Raw genomic sequence first — 19978 nt, 5'->3', positions numbered from 1 at the left:
TTTTTAAATATTGTAAAGCCACGGAGACTTCACTATTACGTTAGTGGTCTCCTAGCAACCACATCCCCTGTGAAAATTAGCTTGTTTGTGCTCAAACACAAAGCAACCATACTCAAGGAATAAGACCAATTGGAGCCATTTATTAACCCCAACAACCGTGTTCTACATAAAATTTTAGTGAGCTAAAATTATTTTCCACCGGAGTGTTGTTATCATACTGGCAGCATTAGTCATCGGTGCTTGCTTATTGTAGCATACAGTGAGTCAGCCCGGTTCTCTATGAATGAATGTAAATTAATATCTCTCACTTAAAATTGCCAATTTGCAATATGAAAATGCTACAGTATTTGCATTGTATTTATATCAATGCTTTTTGCTATTATTTTGAGAGGCCTCAAATTTGATTAATACTTACTGAATGGAAAAAAAAACTCAAATAGATTTGATCCGAGACTATTTCATCTCAGGATACTAATAAATTCCTTTTCAGCTAAAGCATCATGTAATTTCCCACTTAATTCTGTTGACATTAAATGATATGATGAAATACCAATCTCCAAAATCCTCGAAAGAACAGTCGCCTCACAACTCGACTCTCACCTATCCTAGAATAACCTCTATGAACGGTTCCAATCTGGTTTTTGCCAACTACACAGCACTGAAACAGCACTTGTCAAAATAACCAATGACCCCCTCATGGCAGCTGATTCCTGGACTTATCTGCAGCTTTTTATACCATTAGTCACACCACACTCCTCCACCGACTATCCACTATTGGCATCACCCGCATCCCGTTAAACTGGTTCTCATCCTACCTTTCTGGACGCACCCAACATATCCAACTCAAGTCATTTAAATCTACCCCCTGTCCAGTTACCTCTGGTGTGCTCCAGGGCTCTGTCCTCGGGCCCCTACTTCCCTTCCCCTTGGCAACATTTTTCGTGAATTCAACATCCACTTTCACTTCTATACCGATGACAACCAACTCTACCTCACCTCCGAACCCTCCTCCTTTCTCCCGTGTTTGTCCCTGATTGACTGTATCACAGAAATAAAAATCTGGTTTACCCACAATTTTCTGAAACTCAACAGCAATAAAACCGAGGTTCTCTTCATTGGCTCCAAATCCACCATCTCAAAAAAAAAAACTGCCTATCCCTTACGTATGAAAACTCAACTGTTTCACCCTCCCCCCCAAAGTCAAGAGCCTGGTAGTGAGCCTGGACAACACACTTTCGTTTCAATCTCACATCAATAACATTACCTGGATTGCCCACTTCCACCTACGCACCATTTATTCCCTACGCCCCTCCCGCACCCCACATTCTGCTGCAATTCTGGTTCACAGCCTTGTCACTTCCTGCCTGGACTACTGCAACTCTCTCCTCTTCAGCTTTCCTCAAAAAACTCTCCATAAGCTCCAAATGGTCCAGAATTCAGTTGCCCTGAATCATCATAACCTGTACCCCCTCCATCCACCACATCACCCCAGTCCTCCAACAGCTTCATTGGCTCCTGGTCCACTTTCGAATCCAGTTCAAAGTCCTCCTCCTCACATTCAAGGCTATTTACAACCTCGCCTAAGAACGATCTTCCTCCGTCATACACCTGTCTGTCCCCCCCGCTTGCCTCAGCACCATGTGGAACAGAGCATTCAGCCACTCAGCTACCCGGCTTTGGAATTCACTACCACCAGATCTCAGGAACACCGACTCACGCCCCCTTTTTCAATCCAAACTCAAAACTCACCTGTTCAGACTCGCCTATCCACAATAATCGCTAATTTCTTGTATCTATTTTTTTTTTTTTAATTATTCTATTACAGTGGTTCTTAACCTTGCTAAAGGTACCGAACCTCGTGAGTTTCACACGCGCATTAACTGAACCCTTTGGAATTAGAAAAATACTTGTTGGTTTTTTTCCCCTCAAATTCCAAATCAACATATCGACAGCATGCTCTCATTCCGCTCCCAAATCAACGACATCACCAGATCGGCCTACTTCCACCTTCGCAATATTTCTTGCCTTCTCTCACCAGTCGTACCGCTTCCACTCTTGTGTGTAGTCAAGTCACTTCCCGGCTCGATTGCCGTAACTTACTGCTCTTCGGTCTCCAAATAAGTCCCTCCAGAAACTGCAGATTCTCCAAAACTCAGCAGCACGTGTCATCACTCGGACCAAGTGAGAGTCAACCTTCCACTGAGCAAACCAGCTTTCCTCCCATCAAATACAGGACCAGCAGTTGAAAGAACTAGAATAAAGCCTGTATATTGTGGACTAACCAGTCCAAAACATGGTCTAAAATGCCACTTTTCCTACATTTAGTCAGTGTCCAAAAATAGGGCCCTGCGTGTCTTAACCTTCACCGAACCCCTTAGACTGACTCACCAAATCCCTGGGGTTCGATAGAAGCCAGGTTAAGAACCACTGTTCTATTACTATTTTTATTCCCATTACATCTCTTTTAGTATCTTAGATTTGCCTTAAACGCTCTATACATTATTTTATTTAGTGTTCTCAATATTTAATTTGTTTAAATGTTTTTTTAATGATTGTACTGTGACCTTGACTGCCAGAAAGGCGCCTTCAAATAAAATGTATCATTATTATTATTAATACCATGCTATTACTCTCTATAGTGGGCATTTTAAAGTAGGAATATTGATTAATGCTATACTTTTTACACCTGTATACTCTATAATAACGTTAATACATTGTTGTCTGTAAACAACTGTGTTGCTATTCTTCTGCCTTTGTTCCCTTTATAAGAAACAATCTAGGATGCTATCTGTGAAATACTGAGCTAATTATTTCCTCTCGTTTGTCTTTCAGTCTTTCCATTACACCTCACTAAGAACAAAAACCAAAAAGCGAAGTAAAGGTAGGCTATATAGCATGCATCCAAAAGTATTCTTCACAGTATTTCACTTAATCAATCCATATAGGGCTATGTTACATACCGTAATTCTCGGACTATAAGCCGCTACTTTTTTCCTTCATTTTGAATCCTGCGGCTTATTAGTTGATTTATTTGGGTTAATAGGTAACACTTTATTTGAGAGCAGCATGATAAGACTGTAAAAAGACTGTCATAATTATGACATGACACTATCATGGACATTACTGATTGCTAATGACAGATATCATTAACTGTCATCCAGCCAATTATGTCGCTAAAGCCATTCATGTCCAGCTTGGATCTTTTACATCCATTCAAAACTGAGATAATTTGCCGGATAACACTAAATTACATCTGTTATAAGCATTCATTAATGCTCATGACAGTGTCATGTCTTTATTATGATTGTCTAATGACAGTCTTATGGCGCCACTGTCAAATAAAATGTTACCAAATACCCTAACTAGCAATTAACGAAACAACTGGAAAAGTAACTGAATAAGTAATTAGCACGGAACATGAATTTTGATTGTTATTTACCTCTGTAGCGCTGCAGTGCATGCTAGGAGGCATGTTGGACGACAACAGTGTTGACAGCAGGTGACAGCAGAGGTTGACTGTCTCCCCCAAGGAAGCACCAATGACCAAATGAAGCTTCTTGAAGCAATGAAGCTTTGCAGCCAATTGGTTCAAAGTTTCATGGTGGTTAATTTGGACTTATGACAGTCGTATGATGTCGCTGTCAAATAAAGTGTTACCGGTTAATATCTTTTGGTGTAAATATCCCATAATACAGTGAGGACAGCTGCGGCCTATAGTCCAGTGTGGTTTAACTATGAACAAATGGTGTTTTTGTGCCAAATTTGGTGGGTGGCGGCTTATAGTCAAGTTTGCCTTATAGTGCAAAAATTACGGAAGCCTCTTCTACAGCATCCCATAAAGAAAACATGAAAAAAGTTTGTGTTTGTGTTTTGAGTCAGTGCTCAATACTTTGCTGATAGACATCCGTCTGAAATTTTAGCTTCAAGTCTTTGTAATATGATGCCATAAGCTAGGCACATCTATCTGTTGGCAGTTTTGCCCAGTCCTCTTTGCAGCACCTCATGAATTGAGAATATCAGTGCCTAGCCATCTTATTGGTTGAGCTGAGCTGAGCACTGTGTCTCTAAAAAGAAGAATTCTGCATTGAAATATCGTTGGAAGACCCCTCAGTTAGTAGTATCCTTGTAATAGTCTGGTTTCTTGTATGACACTATTTACAGTGTTTTTGAAAACAGAGGTTGTGTCAGTACCTTGTTCAATGAGGCTGACTGGAAAACAAAAATAGAATTGGTGAAAAGTACACTTAAGACAGACAGCTGTTTCACTGTGCTCGTACTGGAACTAAGCTGCCCATGCAGTTTAAAATGGTTTCTTCTGATCTTAGGTTCGCTAACTAGCGCCAGTCGACGGAGAATTTCCTGTAAGGATCTCGGCCATGGTGACTGTGAAGGCTGGTTGTGGAAAAAGAAGGATGCTAAAGGATACTTTACACAGAAATGGCGGAAGTACTGGTTTATCCTGAAAGAATCCTGCCTCTATTGGTACACCAATCAGAATGTAAGTCAATATTGCTAATTATCACAAGTATTGAGGGAATGAATGAGGGAAAAATAGCAAACAAAAATGTGTGAAACTTAAAATAAAATTGCCAAAAGTAACTAAAAACAGCAACAATTTTTCCCAGTGTAACTAATAGAAGGTACACATTTGACAAAATTATTTTTTTCTACAATTGTAACATAATAAACAAACATTTACTACTAGAATCAGAAGCTGTAATGCAACACAAAGTTCATGTCAACACTCAAACATTTGGCAACCATTTATGCAACATGTTATATTCCATGTCCTTGACTAAACTTCTCTTCCTTTTAACAAAAAGCCTAGGTCGTAAGTGTTCTCCCATTGATTTTGCAAGTGACAAATGTTGCAACCTTGGCAGAGGACGGCGCTGAGTGCTTTGTTTAACGTAAAGCGGTGAAAGGCTTGACCAAGCCAATGTAAACAGCACGTTTAGTTTGGAGAACAGCTCTAAAATGGTCTATCAGTTTGTGTGACAGTTTGTTCCCTGATGGTGATGATAATAATGTACCACCGCTCTCCATCTGTCTCTGCCTGCAGGACGAGAAGGCTGAGGGCTTCATCAGCCTCCCTGAGTTCAGAATAGACCGAGCCATAGAGTGCAGACGGAAATTGTGAGTGCCGAAATTATTAATCAAGCACATTTGCTCTCGCCTGAACAACATGAGTTCGCACAAACCTACTGTGCGCACACAGAAGCACTAATCAGCCTTTTTCTCTCTTCTGACTAACTGCAGTGCCTTCAAAGCCTGCCATCCCAAAATCAAGAGCTTTTTCTTTGCCACAGACTGTCTTGAGGAAATGAATAGGTGAATATGTGTGTGTCTGTTGTTTCACTGATTGACAGATTCCTACAAGAGAACACATAACTAAAGGATGAGCCCCAACCATATTCTTCAAGTTACAGTACTTGTGGTGGTGGTGGTGGTGGTATTATACTTACAGTATATAGCGCTTTTGTACAAGCTTATTTCAAAAACAATGAATCCTTATCATTATGTAATATTATAACAACATGCTACAATCAGCTTACTTCCTGTATCAGAAGTATTCACTTTGGCTACCACCTGCAGTACAAGCGAAGAGAATTCCTCCCAAACATCTAAAATATTTACACTGCATTCATCACTGTAATTATTCAATGTTTGAGGTCATCGAGGTTAGTGGATAGAAGTTGGATGTAAACACGTAAACTCTATGAATACACCCCCAAGAAAAAGTCACACACGATGTGGCCTGGGATCCCATAGGCCAGTCACAAAGAACAAGATCTTAAGTGCCATTCAGACATTACTACAAGCAAAAAAAAAATCCCTTTTTTTAATTAATCACAGGGACCGAGGACCGATGATGCTTGAAAGCTGAAGCAATGCATCATGAAATTTCTTCCCTCTTTTTCAAACACCCTGTACAGTACTGAAGTTAGCTTTTTGGTCACATCACGTGTGCACAGTGTAATATTTGCAGCAATGCCATCTAATCAGATTTAATTATGCCATGATGACATTGGAAGATAATTGGGAGAAACTCATTAACAAGCTCTATTAAGAAGCACTGTAGACCTACATACGGTTTAAATGTGTTCGTTAGTATGCACCTTTGCTCTGACATTTAAACTACATTAGTAACACCAACATCTGCAATTAATTTGTAACATTCACTAAATATTGTTTCATTGCCGATTATTTTTAGGCAGCGCATTTACCTCTTGTCGTAAAATGCAGCGGACATGGATTTTATGCCAGTGAAGCAGCACTGCATACGTTTCAGAATTTAGATGACTGCTCTGCAGTGAGCACTGTTGTCACAGATTACTTGAAAAAGTAATTTAATTACTGATTACGCCTCAAAAAAGTAATCAAGTGACTTTACTGATGACTTTATTATCAAGTAACTAGGTTACTTTAAAAGTAATTATCAGTTACTTTTTACCAATTTTTCTCCCTTTGACGCCTCAACATAATGACAACAGAAAAATTTCATTACGAAAATTGAAGTTAAAGGGGTAGATCGGAATTTTTCACAAAAGGCTTAATCTTCGAGTTAGCGGAGGTTTAATTTGGAGTTGATTTCAACCACCATTGATCGCGCTAGCTTAGCCACCCCAGAGCCCTGAAACTAACAAATAACTGAAAAACTGCATGGAATTTGTTGAAATCAACTACACCGACTAATTAAACCCCGCTAACTTGAAGATTAAGCCTAAACGTCAAAATTCTGAATTATCGTGTTAGGGTAAACAGCATATCAATGCCAATCTAAAACAATGCAAATTGCCTGCACAAAAAGCAACAACACACAACAGTGCTGTGCAATAAACCCAAAGGTGGGGGCGGGCGTGGATGCGCGCGCACATCTCGGAAGTATGCCGTACACACACACGGTCAATTTAGCCACAAAACGTGTCAGCAACTAAGCACTTTACACTCAATCGGACTTAAAACACATCCCAAATATGCTAAACGAACACGTCACCTCATAGCGTAAATGTACAACACAAATATGATTTAAACAATGCTTGCCAAGTTGGAGCGATGACTGCCCGTCGTTGCAACGGCAAAGCTACGAAACGACCGCAAATGTAGGGGGTGCAACCTATCGCTGATACCCTCCAGAATGAAGGAAAAATACTCACATTCGCTCGTGGATATACACAGATCAACATTCCTTCGCACATTTCAACACTCGGCTCGAATGTGCACCCGCACCGGCATCCTGGCCCACGCCTTTCTCAGTCCCATAACACTTAGCGCGTTTGACTCAAGACCAAAACAGGAAGTAGCTGTGAGTGGTTACCATGGAAACGGACACGTACTGGGAACCTTTCTAGCATTTTCTATTCAAAATGCTCTTCGCACATGACTACAATATTCTTCATTCTACATACATTATGAGGCAATAACAAAATAGCAACGCACAGACACTAAGGAAATTAATCAGATTATTGGTTTGAATAAAAACTAACGCATATAATTACTCGTTACTGAAAGAAAGTAATCATATTACAGTAACACTTTAACGCGTTACTGACAACACTGGCAGTAACATAGGCGTAATGGTGCAGTGAGGATGTGTGATTGTGTGAGTGACAGTTTGGTGGACAAAGCACACGCTTACAATGCTGCTGAAGTGGTGGTGTAAATTTCACAAAGGGGTAGGCCATTGGTGTAATGCTGGGCTTGTAATCTACAGATATGCAGCCGCAGTTCTGTGGATATGTGCAGTGGAGGAAAAGTGGTGTACCACAAACCTGCTTAAAGGGCATATGAAAAAACCTCCTCATTGATAGGATGGAGTCAGCAGTGTTCACTGTTCATGCCAGTAGCAGTGCAGAATGGCAGAAACACGCTCTGTCACACCTTCTCAACAAGGAGCTGATGTCGTCCCCTTAGACCACACTGGAGGAGCTTTTCCTAATCTAGCCGGTCAAGAATTGGGACACAAGCTCCTGTGCCACTTTCTAAAATAATAGTCTCTTCATTGAGCAGTTTTAATGCTACAGTAATAGGTTGTTTTATTCGGTCATTTAGTAAGCATTTCGGACACCAAGACTACGGATTTGTAGGAAACCAAGAAAAAGGTACACTGCATACTAATGCACATAAGTGCTGGCTATTTACAGTAAACTGGACAATTTGTGTTTGTTTGGCATTATTTTTTTCACATAATATGTCAACATCAGCACCGCAATATGAATATTACGGGGTTTCTAGTTCTGGTACTCAGACGGGGTTTCTATTCTTAGTTGCAGCCTGATTATTCAGAGTCTGCAGGGACACAGGACACGCTTGAATCTGCCATGGAGATAGACATACAGAACAGAGGGAGATACAGGGGATCTGGTTGAGGACAGGATGTGTGGCTGTAGATAAAAAGCCATCTGAGAATCATAGTTCAGAGACTGGGAGAGGAGACAGTCAGCTCTCTCTTTCCACATCCATCGCTCGAATTTACTCTTTGCTTTTGTCTCCCCATCAAGGGGATGAATTCAGTTAGAAAGATCTCAACTGTTAAGAGACGTGACTTTAATTATTCAAAGTGAATCTTTTTTTTTATTCATCACCTTCCAATTACCCAGTATAACCCTGTGGAATTATTTCAAATATGTCTCAATTTTATATTTTATAAAGGTGGATGAACCGGCTTGGTTTGGCTGCTATCGGCTACACACCGGATGACAAAGTGCCACGTCCAGACGAAGGTGAGGCAAACTGGCCTGAGTAGCGTACAATGGGTTCGATTTTCTGCCCCCCCCCCCCCCCCCCCCCCAAAAAAAAAAAAAAAAAAACTGTAAACGTCAAATGTTCATGCAAACTTTTCTCAACTTTAGATTACTGGAGTGAGAGTGATCAAGATGAGGTTGATGGCTCCATGACACTCAAACAAGAAGGACCATCATCGCTCTGTGATACTTACCATCGCACACCATCAGTGAGTACAAACTTGACAACTTCTCTCTCATGTCCCATTCTGGTTGAATATTTTATTCAAAATGGGCCCACAGATTTAAGTGCTCTCAAAATCAATAAAACACGAGATTATCTGGTTCGAGAAGCAACCAAATCCTTCACGTCTTTGTGATTCTGCCAGGTCACAGTCTGACCAACAGATGGCAGCAACTAGCCTACATTCAACTACCTGAGAAATGATTTGACCAGCCAGTACTGTGTGTTGTTCCATTTTATTTGTATGCCAAGAAAGGTGATTATCATTCACAACTTTTTTTTTTTTTTTTTTTTAAATACTTTTGGTACCCTAATATTAGGGTACTGCCTAGTGTGGTAGGGTACCTAGACGGTGGAATGTGCCAAAATGGACTACTTTGCTTGATCATCCAAGAAGCATTTCTTACATATGGCAATGAGAAAGTAATGGGATTAACACAAAACAAGCTTGTAGTCAAAGTCTTCATATCAAAAATAGCTAGATGCACAATAAAAGAAGAACAAAACATGCTGAATGCTGGCCCTTATGTTACATATTTCTCTTCTTTGCTAATGTCAAATTACAGTATAATTTAGTTTACACACCTCTTGTCATTTGGTCTAATGCTAAATGGTAAACACAAGCAACATATTACCATCATTTGGTCTAATACTAAATGGTAAACACAAGCATCATATTACCATCAGTAGCGGAATTCAAGTGAAAATATCTTTAAGATTATGTTTGGACATGTACTGTACATTGAGTTGAATTGTAATCATTCTCAGTTTAGCCACGCAACAGCCATGTCAACCATTTTTGGAGTTACTCATCTGACATTTCATTGCTTTTTTGCGCTCATCTTTTGCTCTCTTTTCGCTCTGCTTTTTTCTGTTCCCTCCCTTCTTGTTTATACACCCACTTTTCCTCACATTGTAACCCACCTTCCCCACATGCCCGACTTACCTACACCCACAAAGTCAAACCTTCTCCACACTTATGACCAATTGCCCCGTTCTATGAGCTCCATGAGCCTCATGCGCTCCACTCCGTCACCCCATCCTCTACCAATGAGTGCCTCCACCTCCCCTATCCCTCCACAGATGGTCTCTTCCACCTCCCCTCTTCCTCTACAGGTGAATTCCTCGAGTCCCTTCCCAGAACCAAAGCATGGGCGGCATTTTTCCAGCGAGTCTACCCACTCCCACTCGTCTGCTGAAGACCAACGTGGAGAGGGACTGGGCATGGGCACAGGAACAGGCAGCACCAGTACCCACTCCTCAGGCTGCCGGTCTTCACATCGTGAGCGACGTTCCTGGCAGGACCTCATCGAGACCCCCCTAACCAGCGCAGGGCTGCATTTTCTCCAGACAGCACCGGGGGAAAGCGATTATGGTGGCCTAATGGGGAGCATGGCTGGTGAGATGGGGCTCTATGCAGGACTGGGAAGACAGGGCATGTCCCCGGAAAGACGCAGGCAGGCTACGCTGCCGGTACGGAGACATCACGCCGCAGACAGAGACAGGGATCGGGATGGGCCTTTTCCCCTGGAGCGTGGTCCACACACACACAGCTACACACACCGACGCTCGCATAAGCAGCGCAGTCAGAGTCTCCCCAGGAATAGGGACCCATTTGGAGGAAAGCTGATACACTCATCACCTCACATGGAGGAGAGGAGTGAAGAAGACGAGGAGGCAGAGAGACAGGCTGCAGATATACTCGAGGGTGAGGAGGGTAAGAAAGTTACACCATGTCTGTATTAGAAGAAAGGATAAAGAATGATACAATGATTTTTCTTGGGGAGAAGCAGTACTCAATCCAGAAGAACAAGCTTGCAATATTTTTACTTACATACCAAGATCTTCACATTCATTTTAAACATAGATTAGTCATGCATTTTTTCTACACTAAGTACCACCCCAAAATATAGTCGGGTCTTCAAATATCACCGTAATGACTGACGTTCACATAAAGGGGTGTCGAGCACCTGAAATTTTTTCAGACAGAGGTTGTATTGCTAAATTTGTAAGAATATTAGAGGCAGGACAGTGAGGACACCATTTTCAATGATAAAATTGTACAGCATGTGCGAAACTTTATTTATGCATTTAATAATACACATTTAAGAAGTTATGATACTAGAAAGGGGTTAAAATGATAGACATTCAGGAAAACAGCACCACAAGATTCACTGAATAAAGTAAAATCATTACAAAATACTCTAAATTAGGCATGTTCCGATATGATATTCTGACGGTATGATAACCTTACGCCACATTATCATGGTTTCACGGTATCACAGTTATTACACCTCTAAAATGTATTACTTTGAGATATCTGGGCTTAAAAAAATTTTTTTTTAAACTTTTTCCATTGAACAAGATTTTTGTTTTTCAAAACAAATTGGGACATAAGTATAATGTTAGGTTAAAATGAATTTTAGAAATAAAATATTCTAAATAGAATTAAAATATATGTACCGTATTTTTCGGAGTATAAGTCGCACCTGAGTATAAGTCGCACCAGCCATAAAATGCCCAACGAAGAGGATAAAAACATATATAAGTCGCATTTTGGGGGGAAATTTACTTGATAAAATCCAACACATAGAACAGATGTCATCTTGAAAGGCAATTTAAAATAAAAATACAATAGAGAACAACATGCTGAATAAGTGTACAGCAGGGGTGCCCAAGTCCGGTCCTCGAGAACCCCAATCCAGCTTGTTTTCCATGTCTCCCTCCTTGAACACACCTGAATCAAATGATCTGCTCATCAGCAAGCTCTGCAGGAGCCTGATAATGATCCTGATTATTTGATTCAGGTGTGTTGGAGGAGGGAGAAATGGAAAACAAGCTGGATAGGGGCTCTCGAGGACTGGACTTGAGCACCCCTGGTGTACAGTAGGATAATGTTACATGATGCATGAACAACGAAATGCGTACGTGGCCGGTATGTTAACATAACATAGCTATTAATAGTTATTCAGGTAACTATAGCATAAAGAACATGCTAACAAGTTTACCAATCCATCAGTGTCACTCCAAAACACCAAAATAACATGTGAAATGATGTAATAATGTGTTAAATGATGATAATTTCACACATAAGTCGCTCCAGGATATAAGTCGCACCCCCAGCCAAACTATGAAAAAACCCCGACTTATATAAAAATGTGGTAGTCCATTAGGTGAGCTTAAACCCACAGTCACAGCTCATCAGAACAAAAATAATTGAATTATTTTCCATAAAAAGCACGCGTGTATGACTCGTATTATGTTTACACTATACAAACACACTCTCTTTCTCAACACAGACAGTTGCCAGAGAGAAAAACATGTTTTACCACAGCTAGAAACACTAATCAATCTCATAGCTGGTGGGAAACGTTCCTGACAGTGTGTACTAACGTTTAATTTTGTATAAATGCGAAATCATATTGGAGGTATTGCCTCTTCGGCAGCAACCCTCCGCAAAAATGTTTTACATGTCGGTTGGCCCTTCTCCTCTAAGCCGCGGCCGTCTCTAACTTTTCTGGAGCCAAAGTATTTCCATACCAGCGATTTCCTTATCTTCGATGGTGGGAAAAGTTCAGGAGTTTCACCTCCTCCAGCCATCGTGTAGCACAGCTGACTCACTGACACTTTGCAACAACCGGTGGGGGAGGGTTGAGCCTTACAGCTACAAGCGAGGGATTTCTCCATGCATTTTTAGGACATAAAAAATTGCAAATGCCTTAGAGACGGTATGAAGGAAAATTTGCAGTTTTGAAACCTTAACGTTTTCATACCACAATATACCTTGTAACCGATAATAGGCACATGTCTACTCTAAATATACATAAAACTTAAAATATTTAAGACTGACGGTTTCTTACTACCACAAATTATGTCAAAAGAAAACAGAATCCTAATCAAAAATTATAAAGTGGTTGTTTTACGATGGCAGAGTGGTTAGCACGTCCGCCTCACAGTTCAATCCTGGCTCCGCCCTCCCTGCGTTCAGTTTGCATGTTCTCCCTGTGCCTATGCAAAACATGCTGGCTAGGCTGAATGAACACTCCAAATTGTCCGAAGGTATGTGTGGATGGTTGTCTATCTCTATGTGCCCTACGACTGGCTTCCAACCAGTTCAGGGTGTACCCTGCCTCCTGCCCGTTGTTCGCTGGCATAGGTGCCAGCACCCTCATGAGGATAGCAGTTAAGAAGATGAGTGGATAAATGATTGCTTTCCATAATAATTTTTAATTCATAAGAATAAAGTCAAAATCTAAGAAAGGATTCTATAATTTTATAGGAATAAAGTAGAAGTATTATAAACAATAGCATAAACACTGCACCAAAGTAATGATTCCAATTCGATTTAAATGTTTTATACATGAACGTTATACCGAAAAGATTACTAATTTGTTGAATTTAAGAGTTAAATACAGTTAATAAAATGATATACAGTTATACCAACAAAGGTACGCGTTAGACTTTTTATCCAACTAGAAGGACCAATGGCTAGTATGGAGGTAGATTTGTGTCTTTATTATTCAATCAAAAAAAGTTGCTTCAATCAAAAAAAAAGTTGTTTCAATAAAAAAAAAGTGTTTTAATGCAAAAATAAATTTGAAACTCAAAAAAATGTATTTGGAACCTATTTTCCTTTTATTTATTTATTTATTTATTTATTTATTTTGGATTAAAATCAAGCTTTTTTTTTTTGATTGAAACAACTCTTTTGATTGACGTAATGTAGTGTTGCGTTTCGACCACATTTTGGCTAGGATATTTGTGTCTTTATTATTCAGTCAAAAAATAAGTTGCTTAAAAAAAAATATATATATATATATGTAACGGGTACACGCAAGTCCATGTGGAGCGTGGAAACCTCCCTGCCGATTCCGTCATGTAAGGACGCTAGCGGCTGTGCCGTTGGCTCGAGCTTATTGGTGCAGTGGTTACCGATCTTGCCTGCCGTGTGGAAGCGTCGTTGGCGCGCGGGTTCGTGTCCCGGCCTAGTCTGAGGTGGGAGCAGAACGCGGGGCGTCGCTGACACAGGGGTTACAATGGTGCCGTGACCCGGATCGGCAGCGAAAGTTTTGGGGGGTGAGTGTAACGGGTACACGCAAGTCCATGTGGAGCGTGGAAACCTCCCTGCTGATTCCTTCATGTAAGGACGCTAGCGGCTGTGCCGTTGGCTCGAGCTTATTGGTGCAGTGGTTACCGATCTTGCCAAAAGTTTTTGAATGATTTTTTTTTTTTTTTTTTTTTCTCTTGAAGTGTCACTTTTTTTGAAAAGCATTTTTTTTTTTAAGTGGAAAAAGTTTTGGACGCACTTTTTTTTTCTGAAGTGGAAAAAGTTTTAAAGGCACTTTTTTTTTTCCAAAAATTTTTTTAAAACTTTTTGCTTTTCAAAAAAAGTGACACTTCAATAAAAAATAAAAAAATTTCAAATATAAAATTATTTTCAAAAAAAATATTTTTGCAAGTGATTTTTTTTCCTTGATTATTTATTTATTTATTTATTTATTTTTTGAAGCAACTTTTATTGGGATTGAATGATTTAGACACAAATTTCCTACCCATAATATGGCTCAAACACAAAAAGGATTGCTTCAATAAAAGCAAACAGTTTCAATTAAAAATTGATTGTTGAAATGCGAATTTCTGAGTCTCAAATAATTTTTCACATTCAAAAACTTTTTTTCTACGATTGATTTTGTTTTTATTTTTGATTGTAGTGATTTTTGTTTTGAAAATGTATATTTTTTTGTTTGAAGCAACTTATTTTTTGATTGAATAAAAAAGACACAAACGTCCTAGCCAAAATGTGGTCCAAATGCAAAACTACATTACGTCAATCAAAAAAGTTGTTTCAATAAAAAAAATAAAATAAAATAAAAAAAAAAAACTTGACTTAAATTAAAAAAGAAAATTTCAATCAAAGAAAAATAGGTTCTAAATATTTTTTTTTGAGTTTCAAATTTATTTTTGCATTCATTTTTATTGAAGTGACTTTTTCTTTGATTGAAAATAAATATTTCGATTGAAGCAACTTTTTTGTCTGATTGAAGCAGATTGATTTTTTTTTTGTTGATTGAATAATAAAGACACAAATCTACCTCCATAGCTATGCAAGAATGTTTCATTAAAATTCACATTGGAAACTATGATCTGAGATGCTAATTAAGACACACACACACAAAACAATCAGATGTAACTGAATGTCTATTTTCTACTTCCCCCTCGCTACCTCAGACCTGCGAGAATTGAGAGTTGACAGCAGAGAGAGGAGGGTCTCAGAGGGAAGGGAGCGACGGGTGTCAGACGGACGTGAACCTGAGCCACTGGATGGACTTGAACAACTGTACCGGGCCCTCGAACAAGCCAATGTCACAGCGCTAGGTGACCCGAGACCCTGTAGCAGGCAGGAACTTAGACGAGGTTTCAACCACAGAGTCAGGGACCCCCTTCTGAATGACAGACTGCACCGTGTCCGAGCACTACGCAGCACCTTGAAGGTACAGTATCTAGGAGTAAGAAAGTGATTTCTAGACAAATTAGAACAACAATCAATAGAGAATAGATCCTCACTAAGGAGGGGGGGAACCCAATTTGGATCAGCAAAAAACTGTAATCAAATGTAATGTAATTTGCACAGTTAACTAGATCTGCCCCCCAAATAGTAGGGGGTTCTTACTTGGCTGATGCTTTGCCTCGCCACAGAATTTTATGAAAAACAATCAAGTTATTTTTGCACAATCCTGCCAACTGACAAATTACAATGACTGTCAGTAGAGCAGTAGACCTCAGGCGTAACCAAACAATGGTAATTTATGTAATCGCCAAATTACTGTATACACTTTAAGAGTAGTCTATCCTGGCATCCGGGTGATATATGGCGGAAAACACAAGGCTAAAAAAGCAGTTTCTGCTCTTGCACCCCTCTTTAAAATAAACTGCTGTATTTTAAGCCAAAAGAACTGTTGTGTTTGATAGAACATATGTCTATATGCTGCCATAGCAGATTCATCAGCCCCCAAACTATTTTTAATTTGCCCGTTTTACCCTGAAAACCCCGTTTACAGACGTCGCGCAACTGCTTTTGTTTCAAACCCAGCCATAAAACGAAGGTAATTAATTATATTTATTATTCAAAATGTCTGTTGTTTTTAGCTTAGAATCGTTAATTGATTTCTCATATTTTGCTTTAAAAACAAATCGACTTTAAAAAATGATTCACTCACATATTTTAAACCTTTAAACAAATTATGTCACAATGAAAATAATGGCGTCTGTAAAAAAGTCACGGATATCTACCTCACAACTATCACTTAATTGCATTTTTTTTGTTACTGTCGCATTTTTTCCGATATGTTAGACAATAAATAATCAATCCAAACAAAGAAAAATTGAAAACAAACGTTTAAAAGGGTAAATATATGAAAAAGAAAATCTCGACCACTCCTTGATGTCTGCGATTTCTGCATCGCAACGCTTGTTATATTACCATGTTTCACCCATAAAATCCCCAAAAATCCAGCTGTGTTCATTCACAGCTGTGTCTTGACACTCAGGGATACATGCTATATGGTGTTTTTGGATCGAAACAAGGTAAGTACGCAATAATATTTCGTTAAAGTCATGACGTCTGTAATTCTGCTCTCGCCGTGCTCTCACCTCCAGATAGGGTTTTGCTGTTTAAAAAACTTTTTTTTTCTTTTAAATGCCCTGCTGTTCAAAATTTTTCTTCTCCCAGAAATTTGAGATTTTAAGCTTTCCAATGGTGTATCACACATGCATATCGGACAATTTTGAAAGTTGGCTAAATTGGGGGTCTCAGAGCGGAACTTCAAGTCACCTGAGTGTTTTCCGCCATATTCATTTGGCGATCAGAATATTTTCTTCCTTTTAAGAAAATAAGAAAATAACCTTTATACAGCTCATCTCTTCATGAAAACGTTTGAAAACTATTGTTAAAAAGAAAATTTGGGTTGCATTGAACTCTTTCAAGTTCAACAAGCTTAAGGTGTCATATGCTTAAACTACTAACTAAACTAGAAACATTAAGTCCTTGCCGATCTGATTGCGGTTATAATTTCTCCTCCAGGCCAAAGAGTCTGAGCTGGCGGTCATCTGCACCCTCCTGGAGGACCCTGGCCTGTGCTCCCAGACCTTCAGGGAATGGAAACAGTGGCACAGTGAGCTCTATTCCGACATCTGTCAGCTCAGCACCGGCACCAACGGCCAGGACGATCTTTCCCCACTCAGCGCTCCCATCATGACACACACACACTCCTTTATTGAGACCCATGTGTGAGAAAAGACAGGAGTGGATCTCTATCGCTCTCTCAAACCCTCACACATACACATACAGTAACACATCTTGTAACGTGTAAATATAGAAAGAACTGTCTGAGATATGAGTGAATGAACTTTTGATAACTCTGAGGACCCGGCAGGGCGCCTGTTGCATGCCTGAGCAGAAACCATTAATCTTATTTTGTCTGTGGAACTCAGCATAAAGTCCACATGCCTGTCAAGAAGGAAATGGGGAATAACGGAGACGTTTGGACATGTTATGTGCCCTTTGTACACTTCTTTGTTTTTGCTATTATTCTGATTGTTTTTAGGGGGAGGGACACCTATGTAGCAGCAATACAGAGGAATTCTTTTCACCACAGCACTGTACTTTTGTACTGATAAACTTGCACCCAGAGCCACCACTCCTCCCCCTTCACTCTTTCTCTTTTATTTCTTCACTGCATATCATGTTGATAGCCTCGTTATTTTTCAAGTTGATCTGACAGGGCAACGTGGGAAAACTAAGCTCAGTGACTTTATTTGAAGACTGTGAAAGGTTGCCATTAAAATGGTTAATCTCTCTTTACCAATGAAAACAACCATTTCAGTCAACAACCACATGAAACATTATTCAGTACAAACAATTTTAAACTGTGAAAGAGTTTATCTGCTCCTCAGATTATACAAAACCTACACTTTTTTAAGATTGAATTTTTTTCACCATCACTCAATCTCTGGTCTCTGTCATTTTAATTTGAACTTTTTTGTGTGTTTTTTGTTTAATTTGTTTTTAGTTCTAAGATTGTGTATATGTGTATACTACTGTGTATACTAATGTAAATGTTTGTGTTCCACAACCACTGTGAATCGCTCTTAGAAAAGGAACACAGTATGCATTTGTTTTACCCCTTTTTTTCGTGAAACTGTGATAGAAAGAGTCATTTTAAAGAAGTCAGTCACTACAAAAAATGCACTTTCTGTATATTTTCATCCCATTGGCAACATCACAGGGTCAGTTTAATTGGCCTCTTTTATCATTGCTGTTCAAAATATCAGGTAAAGTCATATCATATTCTGAACATTTATGTACAGTGGACTAATGTATTTAAACATAGAAAAATATATAACTCTATTTACGTTTTGTGTCATAAATTATAATGTAAAATATATTAAGATTTTTATGCCAAGGTTTCGCATTGTACCCCTCTTCATTTTGTTGCAGTTGTTACAACTGAACTCAGCAAATCTGTCACCAACCTGTTTTTTTTTTATTTTTTATTTTTTATTTTTTAATTGTTTTTGTTGTCTGTATTTGTTAAGGCTAACCCATAGACATTCTCTTGGGGATGTGTTGCATGAGAAAAGGCCTGGGACTGTTTTGATTGGACAGGGTAAAACATTGTGGCTCAGTTATTATTATTTTTTAAATACTCCTCTTGATTGCAGCATTTATCGACTCTTACAGCATGATACACATAAAAGCATCACTGAAAAATATTTTTAGACTTTTACAGTATGTCCAGAGATTTGAAAAACTCATATGTCTGTGAGGACATGCACTGTAAACAACTAAGATGGGAGTGGACAGCGTATTAATCAGAATTTTACATTGCCTCCTGAAGCATTCTCCAAACAGATGACAATAATTTAGTTTATGCACCACAGAGTGAGATCGAGTTACAAACATGCTGTCAATTTACAAAGAAAATCTTATTTGATATTCTGTTTTTGAATGTGATATCAGGCTGCATTAGTTATGTCTGCCCAATATCAGGCCAAGGACTCTCCTAGTATGAACAACTCTCAGAAGTGTAGCACCTACTTTATCGAGCACTATCTTTACATATTCTTCACCTTCTACTGTAATTCTTTGGTATAGCTTTAGTTTGTATCATCATGTTACACGCTTGTGAAAGATCAAACGCAACACAGAGATACCGTTTTGTTTTTTTGAATGATTTCTTTGAGAGTATCACAAAGAAATTAAATGATGCAAGCACTTTTCCTGTGCCTCCCAACCCTCTCTTTGGCAACAGTAGACTGACTATACTGGACTTCCTACATACACAGAGCTGTAGAAGAGTGGAAATGCAGTCTTGGTCTGCAGAGGTCTACAGTATTTGCTCGTCATCTTTTGGTGCGTTCTCTTTTTTTTCCCCTTCACCTTCTGCAAAGCAACAACTTGATTGTGGACATACAGGACATATTTTGATTTGTGGCCACAGACTGTGTTATCACCCCCTCATCTTTGTGTGTGTAGACCTGCAGAACCAGCCCAAATAGGGAGATTCCACTGTGTGTCCTTTCAGGGGTGTGCACCTCATGGTACATTGCACAGGTGTGTAAGATGTAAGTTGCACTGCGACATATAAAAGGAACATATTGCTCTTTTTCAAGGATGATATTAGCTTACTGTAATTCTGTACAATAAACTGACAAAAGATGATATTAAAAATAAAAAGAAAGACAAGTACATTTATTCTTCCTAACGTAGCCTTTTTTTGGTTTCATATATATATATGAATATATATTACAAAAAAATACAGATTGTAAGTTGTTAAACTTTGACTCCAATAAACTGAATCCTCTGCACTATGAGCGCTGTTTTGTCTATATGTGACTTTACCATTTTTGTTAGTTAATTTTGCCTAATTTTCTCGATTACCTAATCTAATTTTGCACAATTGTTAATTCCCCACATTACATTACATTAAAAAACAAGCAATGCGAATAAACA

At 39.1% G+C, this 19978-nt stretch overlaps 1 protein-coding gene across 4 annotated transcripts in view; it reads left to right on the top strand.

Moving 5' to 3' along the window:
- Positions 1–19851, top strand: part of si:ch211-26b3.4 (connector enhancer of kinase suppressor of ras 2) — an 88325-nt gene extending 68474 nt beyond the window's left edge. For 2 of the 4 annotated variants that reach the window (XM_057849963.1, XM_057849961.1), the window contains 9 exons: positions 2833–2881; positions 4326–4498; positions 5063–5136; positions 5260–5331; positions 8653–8723; positions 8853–8953; positions 9928–10684; positions 15196–15458; positions 17048–19851. In XM_057849963.1, coding sequence (XP_057705946.1) covers positions 2833–2881; positions 4326–4498; positions 5063–5136; positions 5260–5331; positions 8653–8723; positions 8853–8953; positions 9928–10684; positions 15196–15458; positions 17048–17257 — 1770 coding nt within the window. In that variant the 3' untranslated portion in view covers positions 17258–19851. The remainder of the gene's footprint in view (positions 1–2832; positions 2882–4325; positions 4499–5062; positions 5137–5259; positions 5332–8652; positions 8724–8852; positions 8954–9927; positions 10685–15195; positions 15459–17047) is intronic. The other 2 variants (XM_057849964.1, XM_057849962.1) reach the window with 2 other exon arrangements.
- The last annotated feature ends 127 nt before the right edge of the window (positions 19852–19978 follow it).

Source organism: Corythoichthys intestinalis, chromosome 11 (assembly GCF_030265065.1).
Source record: "Corythoichthys intestinalis isolate RoL2023-P3 chromosome 11, ASM3026506v1, whole genome shotgun sequence".
Lineage (NCBI taxonomy): Eukaryota > Metazoa > Chordata > Actinopteri > Syngnathiformes > Syngnathidae > Corythoichthys > Corythoichthys intestinalis.
Note: the sequence above shows the minus strand (reverse complement) of the source record. Positions and strands in the feature narration are given on the sequence as shown.